Below are 14,913 nucleotides of genomic sequence, written 5' to 3'. Positions count from 1 at the left end.
TTACAAGGCACAAGCTGAGAGCAGGTTGGGGACTGCCCGGTGGCTTCATACTCCTCGTCGTCGTGGGCCAGTTCATCCTGTCATCTGAGGTTGTCAATGCCCCTGGGATGGGCACGGAGTAGCTGGGCTGGACTTGGGGGTAGTCTCATGTCTCCCAGGCCTCTCTCTACCACCACCACCACCACTCCAGGCCTGGGCTGGCTTTCTCTCAGAGTTCCTGTGTGTTGGTGGTCACAAAAACAATGGGTGGGGGCCAGGAGGCCAGATGATCTGTTGGGAGTATGAGGCAGGCCATGGAGGTCCTCTCACACAAAGCCTCTCTGTCTCCCCTAGCAGCTGGGCTGCATTCTTACCCTTCTAGAAGCTTCCCATCCACCACCACAGCAGCCCACCTGCTGGAACCCCAGCCATTCCACTCCAGGCAAGGGTGCCCCTGGTGGGGCAAAGCAGAGGCTACAGGGCAGCGGTTCAAAGGAGGGAGTAGGGAATGGCCTGGACGTCCTTGGAGTCTGGGTGGGGCTGATGGGCCGCAGCCCTGTCTGAGGAGGCGGTAGCAAGATGGATTCCAGGCCGCACACTCCATGTTCACATAGGAGACGTGGTAGCAAATAAAGGCCTGGGGAGCCCCAAGCCTCCAAGTCTCCCAGCCTGGTGCAGCTTTGCTCTGACCAGCCTCCCCTAGAGATCTGGCTCTCTCTGGCCTTCTGAGCTGTGTGGCTTCAGCCTTGACCACTGTGCAGCTGCGTCCAGGCTCAGCTGCTCCTGGGGCTCAGACCCCCAGAGCCATCAGTGCTCCCGAGCTACTGATCTTCTTGAAGCGGTTGGCCGCGCTGACAGCGATGAAGTTTCTCTGGGGGACAAGAGAGGAATTCTGGTCAGCACTTCAGCAGAGGAGAACCTTGGGGTGGAGTGTCCTTAAGAGTCCCCCCTTCTGGCCAGAGAGAGAGAGAGAGCTTAACAGATAAGGAAAGGCACTGGCAGCCAAGCCTGAGTTCAATCCCTGGGAGCCACATGGTAGAAGGAGAGAACTCACTCCCAAAGGCATCCTCTGACCTCCACACATAGGCCTCCACATGAGTATGTCCTCTGAACACTCCCTCCATTATATGCACACAATAAATAAATGTTAAATAAAAATTTTAAAGACTGTTAGAAGATTCCCCCCTCATTAAAGGAGGGTCAGAGGCCAGGGGAGACACAGTGCCCAACCCAGCTATAAAAAGCTCCATGACACTGTCCAAGCAAAAGAGACTCCTCACCCTGATCTATGAGTCCCTCTACAGCACTGGTTCTCAACCTGTGAGTCTCCACCCCTTTGAGGGTCAGAGACCCTTTCACGAGGGTGGCCTAAGACCATAAAAAAAACACGGATTTTTTTATGTTATGATTTGCAACCGTAGCAAAATTACAGTAATGAAGTAGCAATAGCAATAATTTTGATGGCTGGGGTCACCACAATGTGAGGAACTGTATTGAAGGGTCACAGAATTGCCACTGCTCCACAGCCTGTTCCACTCTGACCTCCCTTTCCATTCCAGCCAACCAGCCTGCTGCCTGCTGCTCACACTCGCTGGCCGCGCGGTCTGCCTTGGGGCTTCACATCGGCTGCTCCTCTGCCTGGCTCCCTCCCCCATCTCCTTGAGGTCTGGGTGCACCTGTTCCTCCTCACTGGTCCCTCCCTGTTCAAAGGTGTAACCCCTCCCCTGGCACTCCCAACCCCTCTCCTAAGAACTCTCTATAGTCACCGAAAGTCAAATCCACAAGACCCAGATTCCGGCCTCCCGTCTCCGCCACAGCAGCGGAGCGTTTGGAAGTATGGCTATCCTATAAATATTTGGGAAATGGAGGAGGAGAGGGGTCAGAGATGCTCTCTGGAGCCTGAACCCTCCATTAACGATCCTCCCTTGGCAGGCAGGGTGGGTGAACAACTCCAGCTCAGAATGGGAGCTAGCCCAGGACCCAGAGAAAAGCCCGTGTTTTCCAGACAAGCCAGGCCCTGTCAACAGAGACTGCCAAGCCAACGGGGCTGTCCCACCTCTCAGCCCTCCTCCTCCTCCTGCCCCAGCTCTGGTACCTTCCAGCGCCTCTTCATGAGGTATTTCTTAAGCAGGATCTGGGACTTCAGACGGCGGTTGCAGCGTTTGGCTTTCTCCGCCAGGTTGTTGAGCCAGGGGTGGGCGAGGCACTGCTCCGCACTCATTCGGGCGCTGTGGAGAAGGCAGCCTGGTGAGGACAGGCCTATGCCAGCCCGCTTGGCCCAGACAAGCGCTCTGCCCTTGACCGTACAGGGTTCCCAGCCCAGGTAAGCTTTACCTCTGGTCCTTCGTGATGAGACTGGAAACAAAATCTTTGGCCTCATCCGACACAGCCTCAAAGGTCTCCTCATCAAAGTACCAGTTGGCGGACAGGACATTGTTCAGGGTCTCTGTGTCATCATCTCCCAGGAAGGGGGAGAGCCCACTCAGTCTAGAGGGGAGGAGAGTTGGGCAAGAGAGTGAGGCAGCAGGGTGGAGCAGAGCCTGGGAAGCAGCATGTGCTGGAAAGACCCCGGGCTTCCAGAGTGGGACAGACCTGGGTTTGAATCTGGCTGGGTGACTTTGGGCAAGTCACTTCCCCTCTCTGAGCCTCACTCTTCTCATCTGTAAAATGGGCATAATCACCCCAGCTTCCCAGGGTTGCAGTAAAGATGAAGACGGGTGAGTGTGAAACACACAGTGAGCACACACAACTGATGTCCACTGTCCCTCTGTCCCCAACCCCAGGGCATGGGGAGTCTGCTGTCCAGAGTCTGCCCTGGGATGGGATGCTGTGCTTTCAGGGGACCTTGGTTTTTGCAAATATAAAATGGGTACAAAGTCTCCCTTTCTGATTCTCCTTAGCATTCCCCCTCCAAAAAAAAAAAAAAAAAAAAAAAAAAAAACTGGCTGAGGGATCAGGGAGGTAAGACCACCTCACCGGAACCCCCAAGGCCAGTCTTGTCCTCTTCTACCCACCCCTGTGCCCCTGCTGACTTCAGCCAGCACCTCCCCCAGGGCTCACAGCATGTAGGTGATCACCCCCAGGCTCCACATGTCAGTCTTGTCAGAGATCTGGTCATAGTTCACCACCTCGGGTGACAGGAACTCCGGGGTCCCAAAATTCACCTTCAGCTTTTCATTGGGGTTATACCTGGGAGAGAGACTGAGAGCTCAGGTCCCCAGCTGCCACCAGAAACATCCAGGCCCTTCACCACCACACTTCTAGGCCCCACCTTCCCAGCCAGCCAGCTGGTACCTCCGTGCCAGGCCAAAGTCAATTATCTTCACCAAGTGACCAGTGGTATTCACACACAGGATGTTCTCTGGCTGAGGAGACAGGGATGGCCCAGGTTGGCCTCTGACCCAGCTCACCCTCCTTTCCCCACAAGCTCCGCCCTGGTCCCTTGCTGGGGCCCCACATGAGGGAATAAATCTTTAGGTGATACTCAGAGATCCACTGGGCCTGCCTGCTCTCAGCCTAAGCAGGCTGAGGTCCTGTAAGGGGCTTGTCTCAAAGCACAAGACTACCCAGGAGGCACAGATGGAATTTCTCTCCACCGTCCTGTGGAGGGTGGAGAAACTGAGGTCTGCAGATAGGCAGTGTGCCCTGGCTGGAGGCCAGGCAAGGATGTTATCAGAACTAGGAGCCTTGTAGGGCCGCGAAGAGGCCCCTGGTCAGCGAGGTTTCTCCTGCTCTCAGCTGGGCAGTGCCCGCCTCTCGCAAAGCATTAGGCCTATGGTACTTTATTTCTTTTTATGTATGTATTGTGTGTTGTGCTGATGTGTGCACGTGTGGAGACTGAGTGTGTGTCTTTCTCAATCATTCTCCACCCTGCTTTTTGAGATAGAGTCTCTCACTGGACTTGGGTTCACTGATTGGTGAAACTGGTTGGCCAGCAGGTCCCCAGATCTTCCGGTCTCCAGCTCCCCACTGCTGGGATTACAGCATGCACCACTGCATCTGGCTTTTTTTTTTTTTTAAACATGGTTGCTGGGCATCCAAACCCAAGTCCAAGTTCTTGTGCTTGCCATGCAAACCCTTTACAGACTTAGCCACCTACCCAATGCCTTATATTGATTTTTTGAGATGAAGGTCTCCCTATGCTACCCCAGTCCGGTTCTGAATTCCCAGGCTTGAGCAATCCCTCAGCCTCAGCGCTTGAACTACAGGCATCTGCCACCTTCCTCCTCGGTGTCCCAGGCCAGGGACCACCTTCTTCTCCCAGCCTCTCCCATGCTCTACCAGACTGGTGGAAAGCTGTGCTAGTCAAGGGGTGCATAAACTCACACCAGGCCTTCACTTTATCTTCTTACCACAGGGGACACAGGGCTAGGTCAAGAGTAAGGGGGGTGAACACTGAAGTGAACATGGTTCAAAGGCAGAAGCTACCACACAAACTCCACCACCTCTGCGGAGTAGCAAGGGGTTCCACCTCTGTGGAGTGATGGGGTGCACCTTTCACACCTACCCCTTCCAGGGTCTTCATCACCCCTGACCTGACCCCTCTGTGTAACTCTACTGTTGTTTGAGTTCTGTGGCCATTCAGTTTGAGGTTTCCTGGGGACCTCTTTGAAATCACCGTGTTCCCGTAGAAGCAAGACCTAAGGACTTTTGTAACTTAGCTAGCGTCCCAAAGCAGGGAGAGATAGAATGGCCCCAGGTACAAACCCACAAGGGACCCACAAACCGACCCAAGCTTTCTCAGAAACCTATTCCCACCAGACCTAGGGACGGCCTGCTGCCGAGACACACTGCTTTCTGCACCATGAGCCCCTCTTCTGAGCAAACCCTTGTGGTTATCCTGGAAGCCACATTCCTGGAGGCAGAGTCCTTTCTCCTGGGACCTTGTATTTTAATTAGGAGTCCTACACTACCCCCCAAATCAGCCTTCATGGGGGAACAACATGTTCCCCCATGTAGCTCTCCAGCTACCCTAGCTCCTAGAGGGACCCCCCATCTGCCCCTGTAATCACCTCTGACTCTTTGCCAACCCACTCCACACACACCCTCAGCCAGGTACCCCTACTTTTCAAAGTGCACCCCTCCAGCTCCCACCAGCTCTCTCCCAGCTTCCTACCATAGCCTCCATAACCTCCTCCACCTAGGCCCCACTGAAAACCATCTCCTCTCTCTCCTTCCCTGTGTGTCCTCATAGGTAATCGCAGGAGCTGCTGGGAGAATCCCACGCCCTCTCAGAACATGACACCAAGCAAAGCCAAAAGCTGTTGGATGCCCGCATCCATGGCCCTACTCCACCAGACAAATGTTTGCTTCTCCATCTCTACCCTGTGCATGTCCTGGATACTCCATTGTGCCTTTCATAACCTTTTTTATGAATTTTGTTTATTTGGACACTGTATAACGAACAGGGAACATGTCCATCCTAGTCCCCATTCTAAGTTCCCACACTAGGATCGGTCTTTCCTGCAGGTACTCAGCACCTGTGAGTTAAGTGAATGAACACAGGTACCACCCCTGTACTGACGGAGCTTAGTCACTTTCTACTCAATATTCATTAGCATCTGCCACAGAGACAGGAGACACCTGGTAATTTGTGTTTCTCCTCCCCATTCCGTGCCATAGGTAGGTGTTTCTAAGCTCTCGGCAGCCACTGGTGCTGATGGGAGTGAGTACCGTGTAAAATCTGTTTGCTGTCTCTGGTCAGCTATGTGCAAGGAACTCTGTTAGCTCGGGGTGTGAAAGTCCTCTTGTAGAGATCACTACTACTGCCTGCGTCCTGTGCACTGGGACAATGCCAGGAGGCTTCTCAGTGAGCGCCATGGAGGAGTCCCAGGACACTGGGCTGCTATAAAGTGGCCCTCAGCACTAGGTTCTCCTTCTGAGTAAGGGCGGTACACTGGCGGTACCAGTCACAAGCCATCACAGAGGCTGGAATGCATCAAACACCAGACAGTGAGCTCCATGGACACTGAGACCAAGGCACGCCTCCCCCGACTCCCTCCCTGCCTCCATCCCTAGCACTTAGCAAGCACTCGTGGTCCACCCTGAGTGAGCTGGAAGGAGGGATGGGGAAGGAGGAGTAGGAGGAGCTAGAGAAATGAGTCGTGACAACAGTGACACCCAGTGGTCAGTGCTGTTCCAGCCCACTACCTTGAGGTCCAAGTGCAGGACTCTCATCTTGTGCATGAAGAGGATCCCATCGCAGATCTGCCTGACAAACACCATGGTATCCACCTCGGTCAGATGGTAGTCCTCATCCACGATCCTCTCAAAGAGCTCGCCGCCCTCGATGCTGTGTGCACAGACCCCTCTGCAGACTGGCTCCGGGCTGCTGGCCCTGCCACCCAGCCCCGGCACCCACAGCGGGCACTCACTACTCCATGAACAGGATGATCTCATGTGAGGTCTCAATGGCCGAGTACAGCTGGATCAGATTGCGGTGGTTCAGTTGGTTCATGACCTCGATCTCCAACATGACCATTTCCTGGGAAGCAGGAAAATCAAAGGGACCCACTGGGCACCAACACCCCCACCCTCCAGGTTCCTCCCTCCTGGTCTCCTTGCCTCCACCACTCTCTCCCCATAACCTCACCCTGAGCACCCGCATCAAATCCATAGCTATGTTGTATCCAGGTGTAATCAGTTCCCAAAGCCGTGTGTGGTGGCACACGCTTGAATCCCAGAATTAAGGAGGCAGAGGCAGGAGGGTCGAGAGTTCGAGACCAGCCTGGATCACACAGTAAGACCCTGTTCAACCCCCATCCCTAAGATGGGGTTGATTCTCAATTACATAACACTGCCTCTGAACACTGCTTTCATCTCTAGACTCTAATCTATCCAGCCGCCATCTTTGCCATTTCCGTTGGGGATCTAAGAAAGCCCCAGATTCACCATGTGCTAAGTAAGTCCTTGATACCAACCCTTCTCCATGAGTGACTTGCCAGCAGCCTTCAGGAAAAAAAAAAAAAAAGACAGAATCTTCACCCAAGCACTGGGGACAAAGAGCTAGGAGCTGTGGTCTCTGCATGCCCACTGACAGTCCATCATTAAGGCCTTGGGCACAGTACCACCTTAAACTAGATCAGAAACTCAGCCATCCCTCACCCCTTCCTTCTACTCTAAACAACCTTCACTTGTAACTTTCAGGCTAGGGGTCACACTGCTGGGCTGATGTAGGCTATGGTGGGAATGAAACTGGCATGTGCTACTCATCAGGCCTCTCTAGGCACCTGCCTCTCTGGGCACCTGCCTCTCCGGGCACCTGCCTCTCCAGGGCAGTTGTTAACCTCGAGGCATCAGTACAAGACTGTCCAGCTGTACCCTTTCCCCTTCATCCCACCCCTTCATCCCGCTCTCACTTCGCCGCCTACCACTTCCCCAGAGAGGCCCGCATCTAACAGGGTCCCTCTGATCAAACAAACTCCCCGTCACTGCCCTGGTTCTCTTTCTGTCTGGCACCTCTCAACACCTGGTGTCATGCTCTTCATTCTGTTCCAGCTTTTAGTCATCTATCTGTCCCTATTCTCTGATGTGCTGGTCCCATGAGGTTGGGGACTGTTTCAGTCCTGTGACATTTCTCTGGCACCTGGTACAGTGGAAGGCAAAGAAAAAAAAAAGTTCCATGATCAATTAACCAACAGCTGGCTTCAGTTAACTCACACGGCGCATGGACACTGAGTAGTCATGCTGAACCAGATCCTGTGATAGAAGCCAGTGAAGATGAGTCAGAAGTACAGATCGGAGACTTGGGGTGTAGCTCAGTGGGTAGGTAGAGTGCCTGCCTAGCATGCATGAGTCCCTGGGTTTAATCCCCAGAACGGCGTAAACTGGACATAGTGACAAATTCCTGCAATCCCAACACTCAGAAAGTAGAAGCAGGGGGACCTGGAGTTCAGGGTCAGCCTCTGCTCCAAAGTGAGTTCAAGGTACTCTGGGATATAGGAGCCCCCATCTCAAAGAAGTAAATACATAAGTAAAAGATCCACACACCAGAGCAGGGGAGGACCACACACAAAACTTGCTCCTCCCAGCTGTGCTCCGGGCAAAGGGAATCAGTGCTCTGGAGCACTGTGGTGCTGCTCCCGTGGTCTTGGTGGGCCCCAGCCTTTCACACAGAGACTGCCTTTGCCTACAACACCCTGGAACTTGAGCCCCTGCTATCTCTGACCCCTGGGTCCCTCCTCCCTTCTTTTTTCCATCCCTTCTTCCATCTCTGTGATGCTAGAGTGAACCCAGAATGCCAGGAAATTGCCCAGCTTGAGCCTCATTTCCACAGTCCTCTGCCTGAAAGCCCCAAAGCCTCCCCTGCCACTCAAACACCTCCATCTGCAAAACCTTCACTTGGTAGAAGCTGGCCCAGGAAACTCCACTGAGCCAGGGCTGAGGCAGGAACCTCGCTGTTGCTCCTCACACCCTCTGCTCCCCACAGCTTCCCTGAGACACCAGGTACACCTCACGTCGCCCACTGGCCCTCGATCCGTGTGAACCTGCACATGGCTGCTGTGAGCTGTAAACGCAGACCCCACTGGCAGTGGGAAGCGAAGCTCTCCATTGACCCTCCTTTCCTTGACACAGGTTCCCTGGGGGCAGGGGCCACCTCCATTGCACTTTGGGATCCCCACTGCCTCTCACAGGGGATAACCACCTCTGCTCCCAGTGCTGCTGAGAAATGGGGTGTCTGGTTTATGGCTGGGGGCACCAGCCTCCTGTAACAGGCTGTGTCCCCCCCCTCCTTATGTGGCATCTTTAATGCCACAAACTTTTCACACCAGTGTCCTAGCCCAGCACTGTGGGTAGCTGGAGATAAGAGGTGGCCAATCCGAGAACATCTCCCACGGTAGGGCCAGCATTCCCCCGCTACCTTGTCCTTTGGAGTCTGTTTCTTGATGACCTTGGCTGCCAGCTTGAGGCCTGTGGCTTTCTCCGTGCAGGTACACACAGCTCCAAACTTACCGCTGGAAACAGAAAAAGTTGGAGTGAGGGCACTTCCAAGACCCACGGGCCAGCAAGGACCTGTGCTCCATTCTCCTCTTGGCCCACGCCTCTGAGCGGTGGGAGCATTGACCCCACTGGCCCTAACTCCCTCCTGAAGTAGAGGCTCTCCTACCAAGATGGTGGCTAAAGAGCATGGGGTGAGTGGAACAGACTACATTTCCTATGGGAGTGGCCAAAGGCACACCCAGGAAAGTGACCACAGTCGTTACACCTCAGGAGGTGATGGGTAGCAAGTGTGGCCACGTAGAAGCAAGTGCATGCATGTGGGCCGTGTCCTAGTGGACCATGGGAGCTGGATACTCCCCGGTGCGTGGTTCCAGGCTTGGGTCCCTGTCTCACCCTCCCAGTGCCTCCTTTGAGTTCATGCTGAATTCGCTGTTGACATTTCCAGTCCTCAGCTCCACGATCCTGTGTGGGAAGGGGGCCGGGGGCGGCGGGCAATCATCTAAGGAGACAGAGTTGAGCTGTTAGAACTAGGGGTGGGGACTTCTGGGAAACGTCTCTGGCATCACTCCTGCCTCCTGATCTGCCCCCACTGCCCCCGGAGAGTTGAGTTTACCAAGTGATGCCTGGGGGACACCCGGCCAGAACGGGACCCAGTTTCCAATTCTAGTTCGGCCGTGTACACCCAAAATGGCCTTTGAACACCCAAAATCTGTCTCCTTTAGGGGGAAATTCGGGTTCTCTGCAGAACGATGAGACAGCTAGCTGACTGGATACAAGCTCTAGCGGGGAGGGAGGGATGTTTCCAATAAAAACACCCAAACACCCAAACAAGCCCCCACAGCAGCTGTGAAGTGGAGTCCCAGACTGTGGGACTGCTGTGCCTGCATGATGGTGTGGGTGGAGACACTTGCTCGCCGCCCGATTACACCACGGTGGGGCGCCCAGGGACGCCGCAGTTCGGTGGTGACGTGCCGCCACCTAGTGAGCATCATGGGGACAGCGGGCTTCAAAGGCCAGCGGGCTGACTCATCGGAATGGAAACCTTTAAAAATAGTCAGAGCCGGCAGGGAAGCCACTCTGGTGATAAATCAGACAGCCCTTGGAGGTGGTTCAGGTCCTGTCATGCCAAGGATGTGATCTCTGGGCGGGGGCGGAGGTCTCTGTCACCGCGGGGGCAGGAGGCAGGGCCCCTGGCCACCACCCAGCCGCCAGGTCCTCCCACCCTGTCTGGGTGGCACTCTGCCGCCAGCCAGGCAGACTGGCTGGTCTCCCAGGGCACCTCAGTCTGGAGGAGGGGGTGTCAGGACACTCTGAGCTCTCCTGACCCTATGTCACCCCACCCCCCCAGCCTGACAGTACCCCTGCTGGGACCCCCGTCCCTTTTCAAAGTGACTCTCCTGCCGCCCAGAGCTTTCTCTGAGTACCTGCTGCGGAGTGCTGGCCCAGCTTCCCCGGCCACTGGTCCCACACACAAACACCTGTGCCGCTCGTGAAACCTATGGGTCCCTGACACACTGCCATCCACCGTTTCATTTCCAGTTTCCTAGGATTGGAACCTCTCCCCAGACAGAGCCCCAATCCACTTTTCAGCAAGTTTATGCTACTTTACACATCTGTGTGATTTTCTTTTTAAATCCCATGTTAGCGGATGTAGGATAAAATCCAAAGCGGGTTTTGAGGTCCGACAGTCTTCACCATCTGTCTTTGGGCATTTAGTTTCCCTTTCCCATCTCTATCAGAAAGAAACACTACCTGGTGCCCTGTGACATTTGAACCAGGGAACCTGGGGGAGACCTGGATCAGGGTAGTCCAGGCCCCTGCATAAGGAAGGATACTTGGGACTACTCCATCCCTTCCCTCCCCCATCCCCAGGACACTCCAGCTCCAGCCTGCCCCTACCTACCCAGAATTTGGAAGCAGTCTTCCTCCCTGGCAGGGAGACAGAGGCCCTGCCCCACCTCCGCTCTCTCTGAGGGAACAGCCTGGAACTCGATCCTCTGGGAGGTGTCCCCTTGCACCTTAGCACGGCCAGCCTGGCCTGGGGCTTTCTCTGCTTCTGCCTTCTGGTTCTCTTCCAGGGTGTTCGTCCCGCCTTCCGCCTTGGCTGGCCCAGGACCTCGGGAATCGGGGGTCATAGACACCCCTGTAAAGATGAGTTCCGTTGTGTCGCTCAGGGGCTTCACAGCCGGTGTCTTCTCAGAGCTAAGAAGTGAGACACCTCGTGCCGGTTAGAGGCTTCTAGATATTACTTGCCATTTAGAACTAAGACGACATTGTCCCCCTGCCCCCAAATACATCCAGCTCCACCTCATCCGCTTCAAAGGCCAACTCTCAACACGTGGAGGAACTATTGACAGGATCTGACTGCCATGATGTGACTAACCCTACTAGCCGACAGGAAGCTATAAGGCTCCTGATTCATAAAAACTGCTGCCATGGAACTGCCATTAATGTGTCACAATCAGGCTGGTTGCAAGAAGTGTCGCTATTGTTTCCACAGTTCTCGAGTGTCCGGTTGTGCAGAACTGACTGCATCAGCTTCATGAATGAACTGTTAGCCGCCTTTTCATATTAAATGAAGAAGGCCTACTACTCTCTCGAGCTTGCCGCTCGCCACTCGTGGAACAAGTCCCCAGAAGCCCAGAGAAAACAACAACAACAACATGCAGCCTGGGTGGCCTTTGGGGACATCCCCTGTCTGACATTCGGTTCTCCGAACAAAAGTAATTTCCTGGGTTCTTCGGGACAGGATGTTAGAAGGTGGGACCCAGGACAGAAGTACCTTCCCAATGAGAGATGTGATAATACCCAGTACTCAAGCCAGGGAGGTTAAGCCCGGAAAAGGAGCTACCCGACCTCTCCCTCCCCAAGTGGGGACAGTCACCATGAGATGATAGCAGGGCAGCTCGGGCTGTGAAGAAAAGCGGGTGAGCCTCTTCTTCCTGCTTCTCGACACTCTGCTGCCTTCTTGGCCGCCTTGGGCTCTCCAGGTCCCTGGTTGTCCGAGGGTGCTTGCTTGGCATCCTGATTCTGGGCGCTGGCCTCGGCTGTGGCAGTGGGCTGGGGCAAGGCTGCAGGAGGCCCCACACTGCCTTCAGCAGGCCCCCCACCCCTGTCTCCCTCTCCTGAAGGGCCCTGGCTGCTGGCTGAAGCTGGGGCTGGGTCACCCTTTTTCTCTGGGGCAGAGGCTTTGGTATCTTTCTTCAGAGAGGGTGGGTCTGGACCTTTTTGGGGGTCTGGAGTGCCAGGGCCTTTCTTCGTGTTAGGGGGGCCCAGGTCTTTCTCTGTGCCAGGGTCTTTCTTCGTGTTAGGGGGGCCCAGGTCTTTCTCTGTGCCAGGGTCTTTCTTCGTGTTAGGGGGGCCCAGGTCTTTCTCTGTGCCAGGGTCTTTCTTCGTGTTAGGGGGGCCCAGGTCTTTCTCTGTGCTGGGGTCTTTCTTCGTGTTAGGGGGCCCCAGGTCTTTCTCTGTGCCAGGGTCTTTCTTCGTGTTAGGGGGGCCTAGGTCTTTCTCTGTGCTGGGGTCTTTCTTCGTGTTAGGGGGGCCCTGGTCTTTCTCTGTGCCAGGGTCTTTCTTTGTGTTGGGGGGACCTAGGTCTTTCTCTGTGCCAGGGTCTTTCTTCGTGTTAGGGGGGCCCTGGTCTTTCTCTGTGCCAGGGTCTTTCTTTGTGTTGGGGGGGCTCAGGTCTTTCTCTGTGCCAGGGTCTTTCTTCGTGTTGGGGGGGCCCAGGTCTTTCTCTGCCCCAGGGTCTTTCTTAGTGCTAGAGGGGCCCAGGTCTTTCTCTGTGGCTGGGGGACTGGGGTCTTTCTCTGAAGCTGGAGGTCCATCACCTGCAGCACCGATAGGTGTCTGTTCTGCAAAGGAAGGGGGACATCCATTAGCATCCCCCTACTTCCTTCCCTTGCCAGGCCGGACAGAGACCTGCTCTGGGTCCCTACCGAGGGACAACTTGTCAATGCCTGTCCCACCACGTCTCTGGAGCCGCTTGGTAACAAACTTGTCAGGCGCTTGGGAGCTCTGCGCCAGCTTCTGCCCCTCTGGATGGGCTTTGCTGGCCTCTCCCACCACTCCTCAAATTCTAGCGCTGAAGTGAATCCCAACAGCCACTGATGGAGGCTTCCCATCTCCCCCGTCCCTCCAGCAAGGGCTTCATGCGGGCCCTGGACCCAGCCCAGCTCCACCCACAGATTATCCCCATTCCCAAATCCCTCATGCACCGTGCAAAAAAACCTTGGGCACAGACTCCCCTGTAAGGAACCTGCCCAACCCTGGCTTCAAAAACATCCCTTCCGTAGCTCCTCCTCCCGTCTCCTGCCCCTGCTTGGCACCTGCTGACAGGCTCTGGATTCCCAGCTCAACTGCTCCGTTTTCTGTAGCCATGAGGTAGGTAGGCGTGTGCTTCTGCTTGTCTAACTCAAGTCTTTCTAGCTGCAGAAAGAGGAGTGAAGTGTTACCAAGTTGTCAGATGCCCGCCTCTTTTCCAGCTTTGGAGAGAGAGGGCCAAGGCCAGGCAACTGGGAGGAGAGATGTACCTGGATAGAGAGGGGCAACCTGGTGGCCCGCAGTCTGCAGCGGCTGCTCAGGCGCAATCCTGGGGTGGTTGTAAGGGATTGGGCCGGGTGGGCAGAGGCGGAGGCAGGGGCGTGGGCAGCGGAGGCGGAGACTAAGAGGAGGATCTTTGACACCAGGGGCCATGGAGTGCGGGTTGCCACCACCTGTCACTCTTGGCCCCCGTTCAGAGGACACGGCATTCTTCCCACGGCCTGACATGGGGTAGAATAGCCTTGGAACCATCAGGAAGAAAAAAGGAGGGGCACCTGGGCCCTGGGGAGCAGGCTGTGGCCAGGCCTTACCGGGCATCCCCTGTGGCCGGGATGAGGGAAGGGGATACAAGAAGAGGGGCCCTTGGCGGGGCTGAAGGGCAAGACTATGGCCAGGCCCAGGCATGGCTTTGCCCGCCTCAATGCCATACCTCCCGGGGTTCCCAGGAGCTTGGGGAGAGCCACTGGGGCCCCGGGGCCCACCTCTGTGCCCCCTGGTATCCGGATCTACTCAGACCATCTCTGGGTAAGAAATCATGCCAGGGTCACTTGCTTAATTGTCCATAGGTCCAATTTTTTTTTTCCCTAGGGAAAAACTTCCTTTTCCTGGGTTCTTTAGGGCCATGGAGGCTTGGCTGAATAGCCCAAGGAGGCCAGTGGAAATATGATGGCCACCCTCAAGAAGGGGTTGATGGGAAATTTCTTCAGGGATGGGGACCCGAGCTCGAGGTGTTCAGGCTGAGATGGGGCAGGGAGGAGTATGCTGTGGGGTCCTCTCCCACTACCCAGAAGCTGTCAGCCCACACTTTTCTGGGAGGGGCCCTGAGCACTGGCCAAGGCTGAGTGTTGAAGAGGTTGTGGGTAGGTGTCTGGGTCCAGATCCCAACTGAAGTAAACCTTCCAGTGGTTCACCATGCCTAGCCCTGGCCACTGCCCTGTAGCAGAGGGATGGAAGCTGGCAGGAATGCAGTACCTCTCTGAAGTGGGGGAATTGCGGGGTTCTGAAATGGATCAGGCAGCCGCTAAGAGACAGATAGGAAGTCACCTCCAAAGGAGAGGGAAATCAGGTGCAAAATGGCACAGAGGGTCTGTAACTTGTGCACTCTTCTTTGGCAGGGTAACAAGAAATCCATAACTTGGGTGGAAGGGAGCCATCAAGGCTTCTTACCATTATTTTGTTTTAATTTTATTTTTGGTTTTTAGACAGGGTCTTGCTATGTGGCCCAGGGTAGCCTAGAACTCTTTTTTTTTTTTTAAAGATTTATTTATTTATTATGTATACAGTGTTCTGTCTGCAAGTACGCCTGCAGGCCAGAAGAGGGCACCAGGTCTCATTACAGATGGTTGTGAGCCACCATGTGGTTGCTGGGAATTGAACTCAGGACCTTTGCAAGAACAAGCAGTGCTCTTAACCTCTGAGCCATCTCTCCAGCCCAGCCTAGAACTCTTGATCCTT

At 55.0% G+C, this 14,913-nt stretch overlaps 1 protein-coding gene across 2 annotated transcripts; it reads right to left on the bottom strand.

Moving 5' to 3' along the window:
• On the bottom strand, positions 1-13,296 carry Mylk2 (myosin light chain kinase 2). Of its 2 annotated transcripts, none has more exons than XM_059259681.1 (13): positions 13,245-13,296; positions 12,687-12,770; positions 11,804-12,197; positions 10,823-11,121; positions 9,313-9,418; positions 8,840-8,933; positions 6,354-6,463; positions 6,130-6,271; positions 3,274-3,344; positions 3,040-3,168; positions 2,314-2,466; positions 2,075-2,207; positions 1-850 (listed from the first exon to the last, which is right to left on the bottom strand). In XM_059259681.1, the coding sequence occupies exons 1-13, from the start codon at positions 13,294-13,296 to the stop codon at positions 770-772; spliced, it is 1,848 nt and encodes a 615-aa protein (XP_059115664.1). In that variant the 3' UTR covers positions 1-769. The 2 variants fall into 2 exon arrangements, with proteins under 2 accessions (XP_059115664.1, XP_059115665.1); XM_059259682.1 differs by having other exon boundaries at positions 11,804-12,170; positions 12,714-12,770.
• Between the last annotated feature and the right edge of the window lie 1,617 nt (positions 13,297-14,913).

This window comes from Peromyscus eremicus, chromosome 4 (genome assembly GCF_949786415.1).
Source record: "Peromyscus eremicus chromosome 4, PerEre_H2_v1, whole genome shotgun sequence".
Lineage (NCBI taxonomy): Eukaryota > Metazoa > Chordata > Mammalia > Rodentia > Cricetidae > Peromyscus > Peromyscus eremicus.
The sequence above is the reverse complement of the archived record's forward strand: the minus strand, read 5'-3'. Positions and strand labels throughout refer to the sequence as shown.

What these genes read in the sequence shown, in the direction of transcription:
- Mylk2 (XM_059259681.1), bottom strand. Translation starts at nt 13,296, where the DNA reads ATGGCTACAGAAAACGGAGCAGTTGAGCTGGGAATCCAGAGCCTGTCA. An exon ending in TCCTGCACTTGGACCTCAAG is followed by an intron (nt 3,345 to 6,129) that starts GTAGTGGGCTGG and finishes CTGTCTCCTCAG; the next exon opens with CCAGAGAACATCCTGTGTGT. An exon ending in GACTTTGGCCTGGCACGGAG is followed by an intron (nt 3,169 to 3,273) that starts GTACCAGCTGGC and finishes TCTCTCTCCCAG; the next exon opens with GTATAACCCCAATGAAAAGC.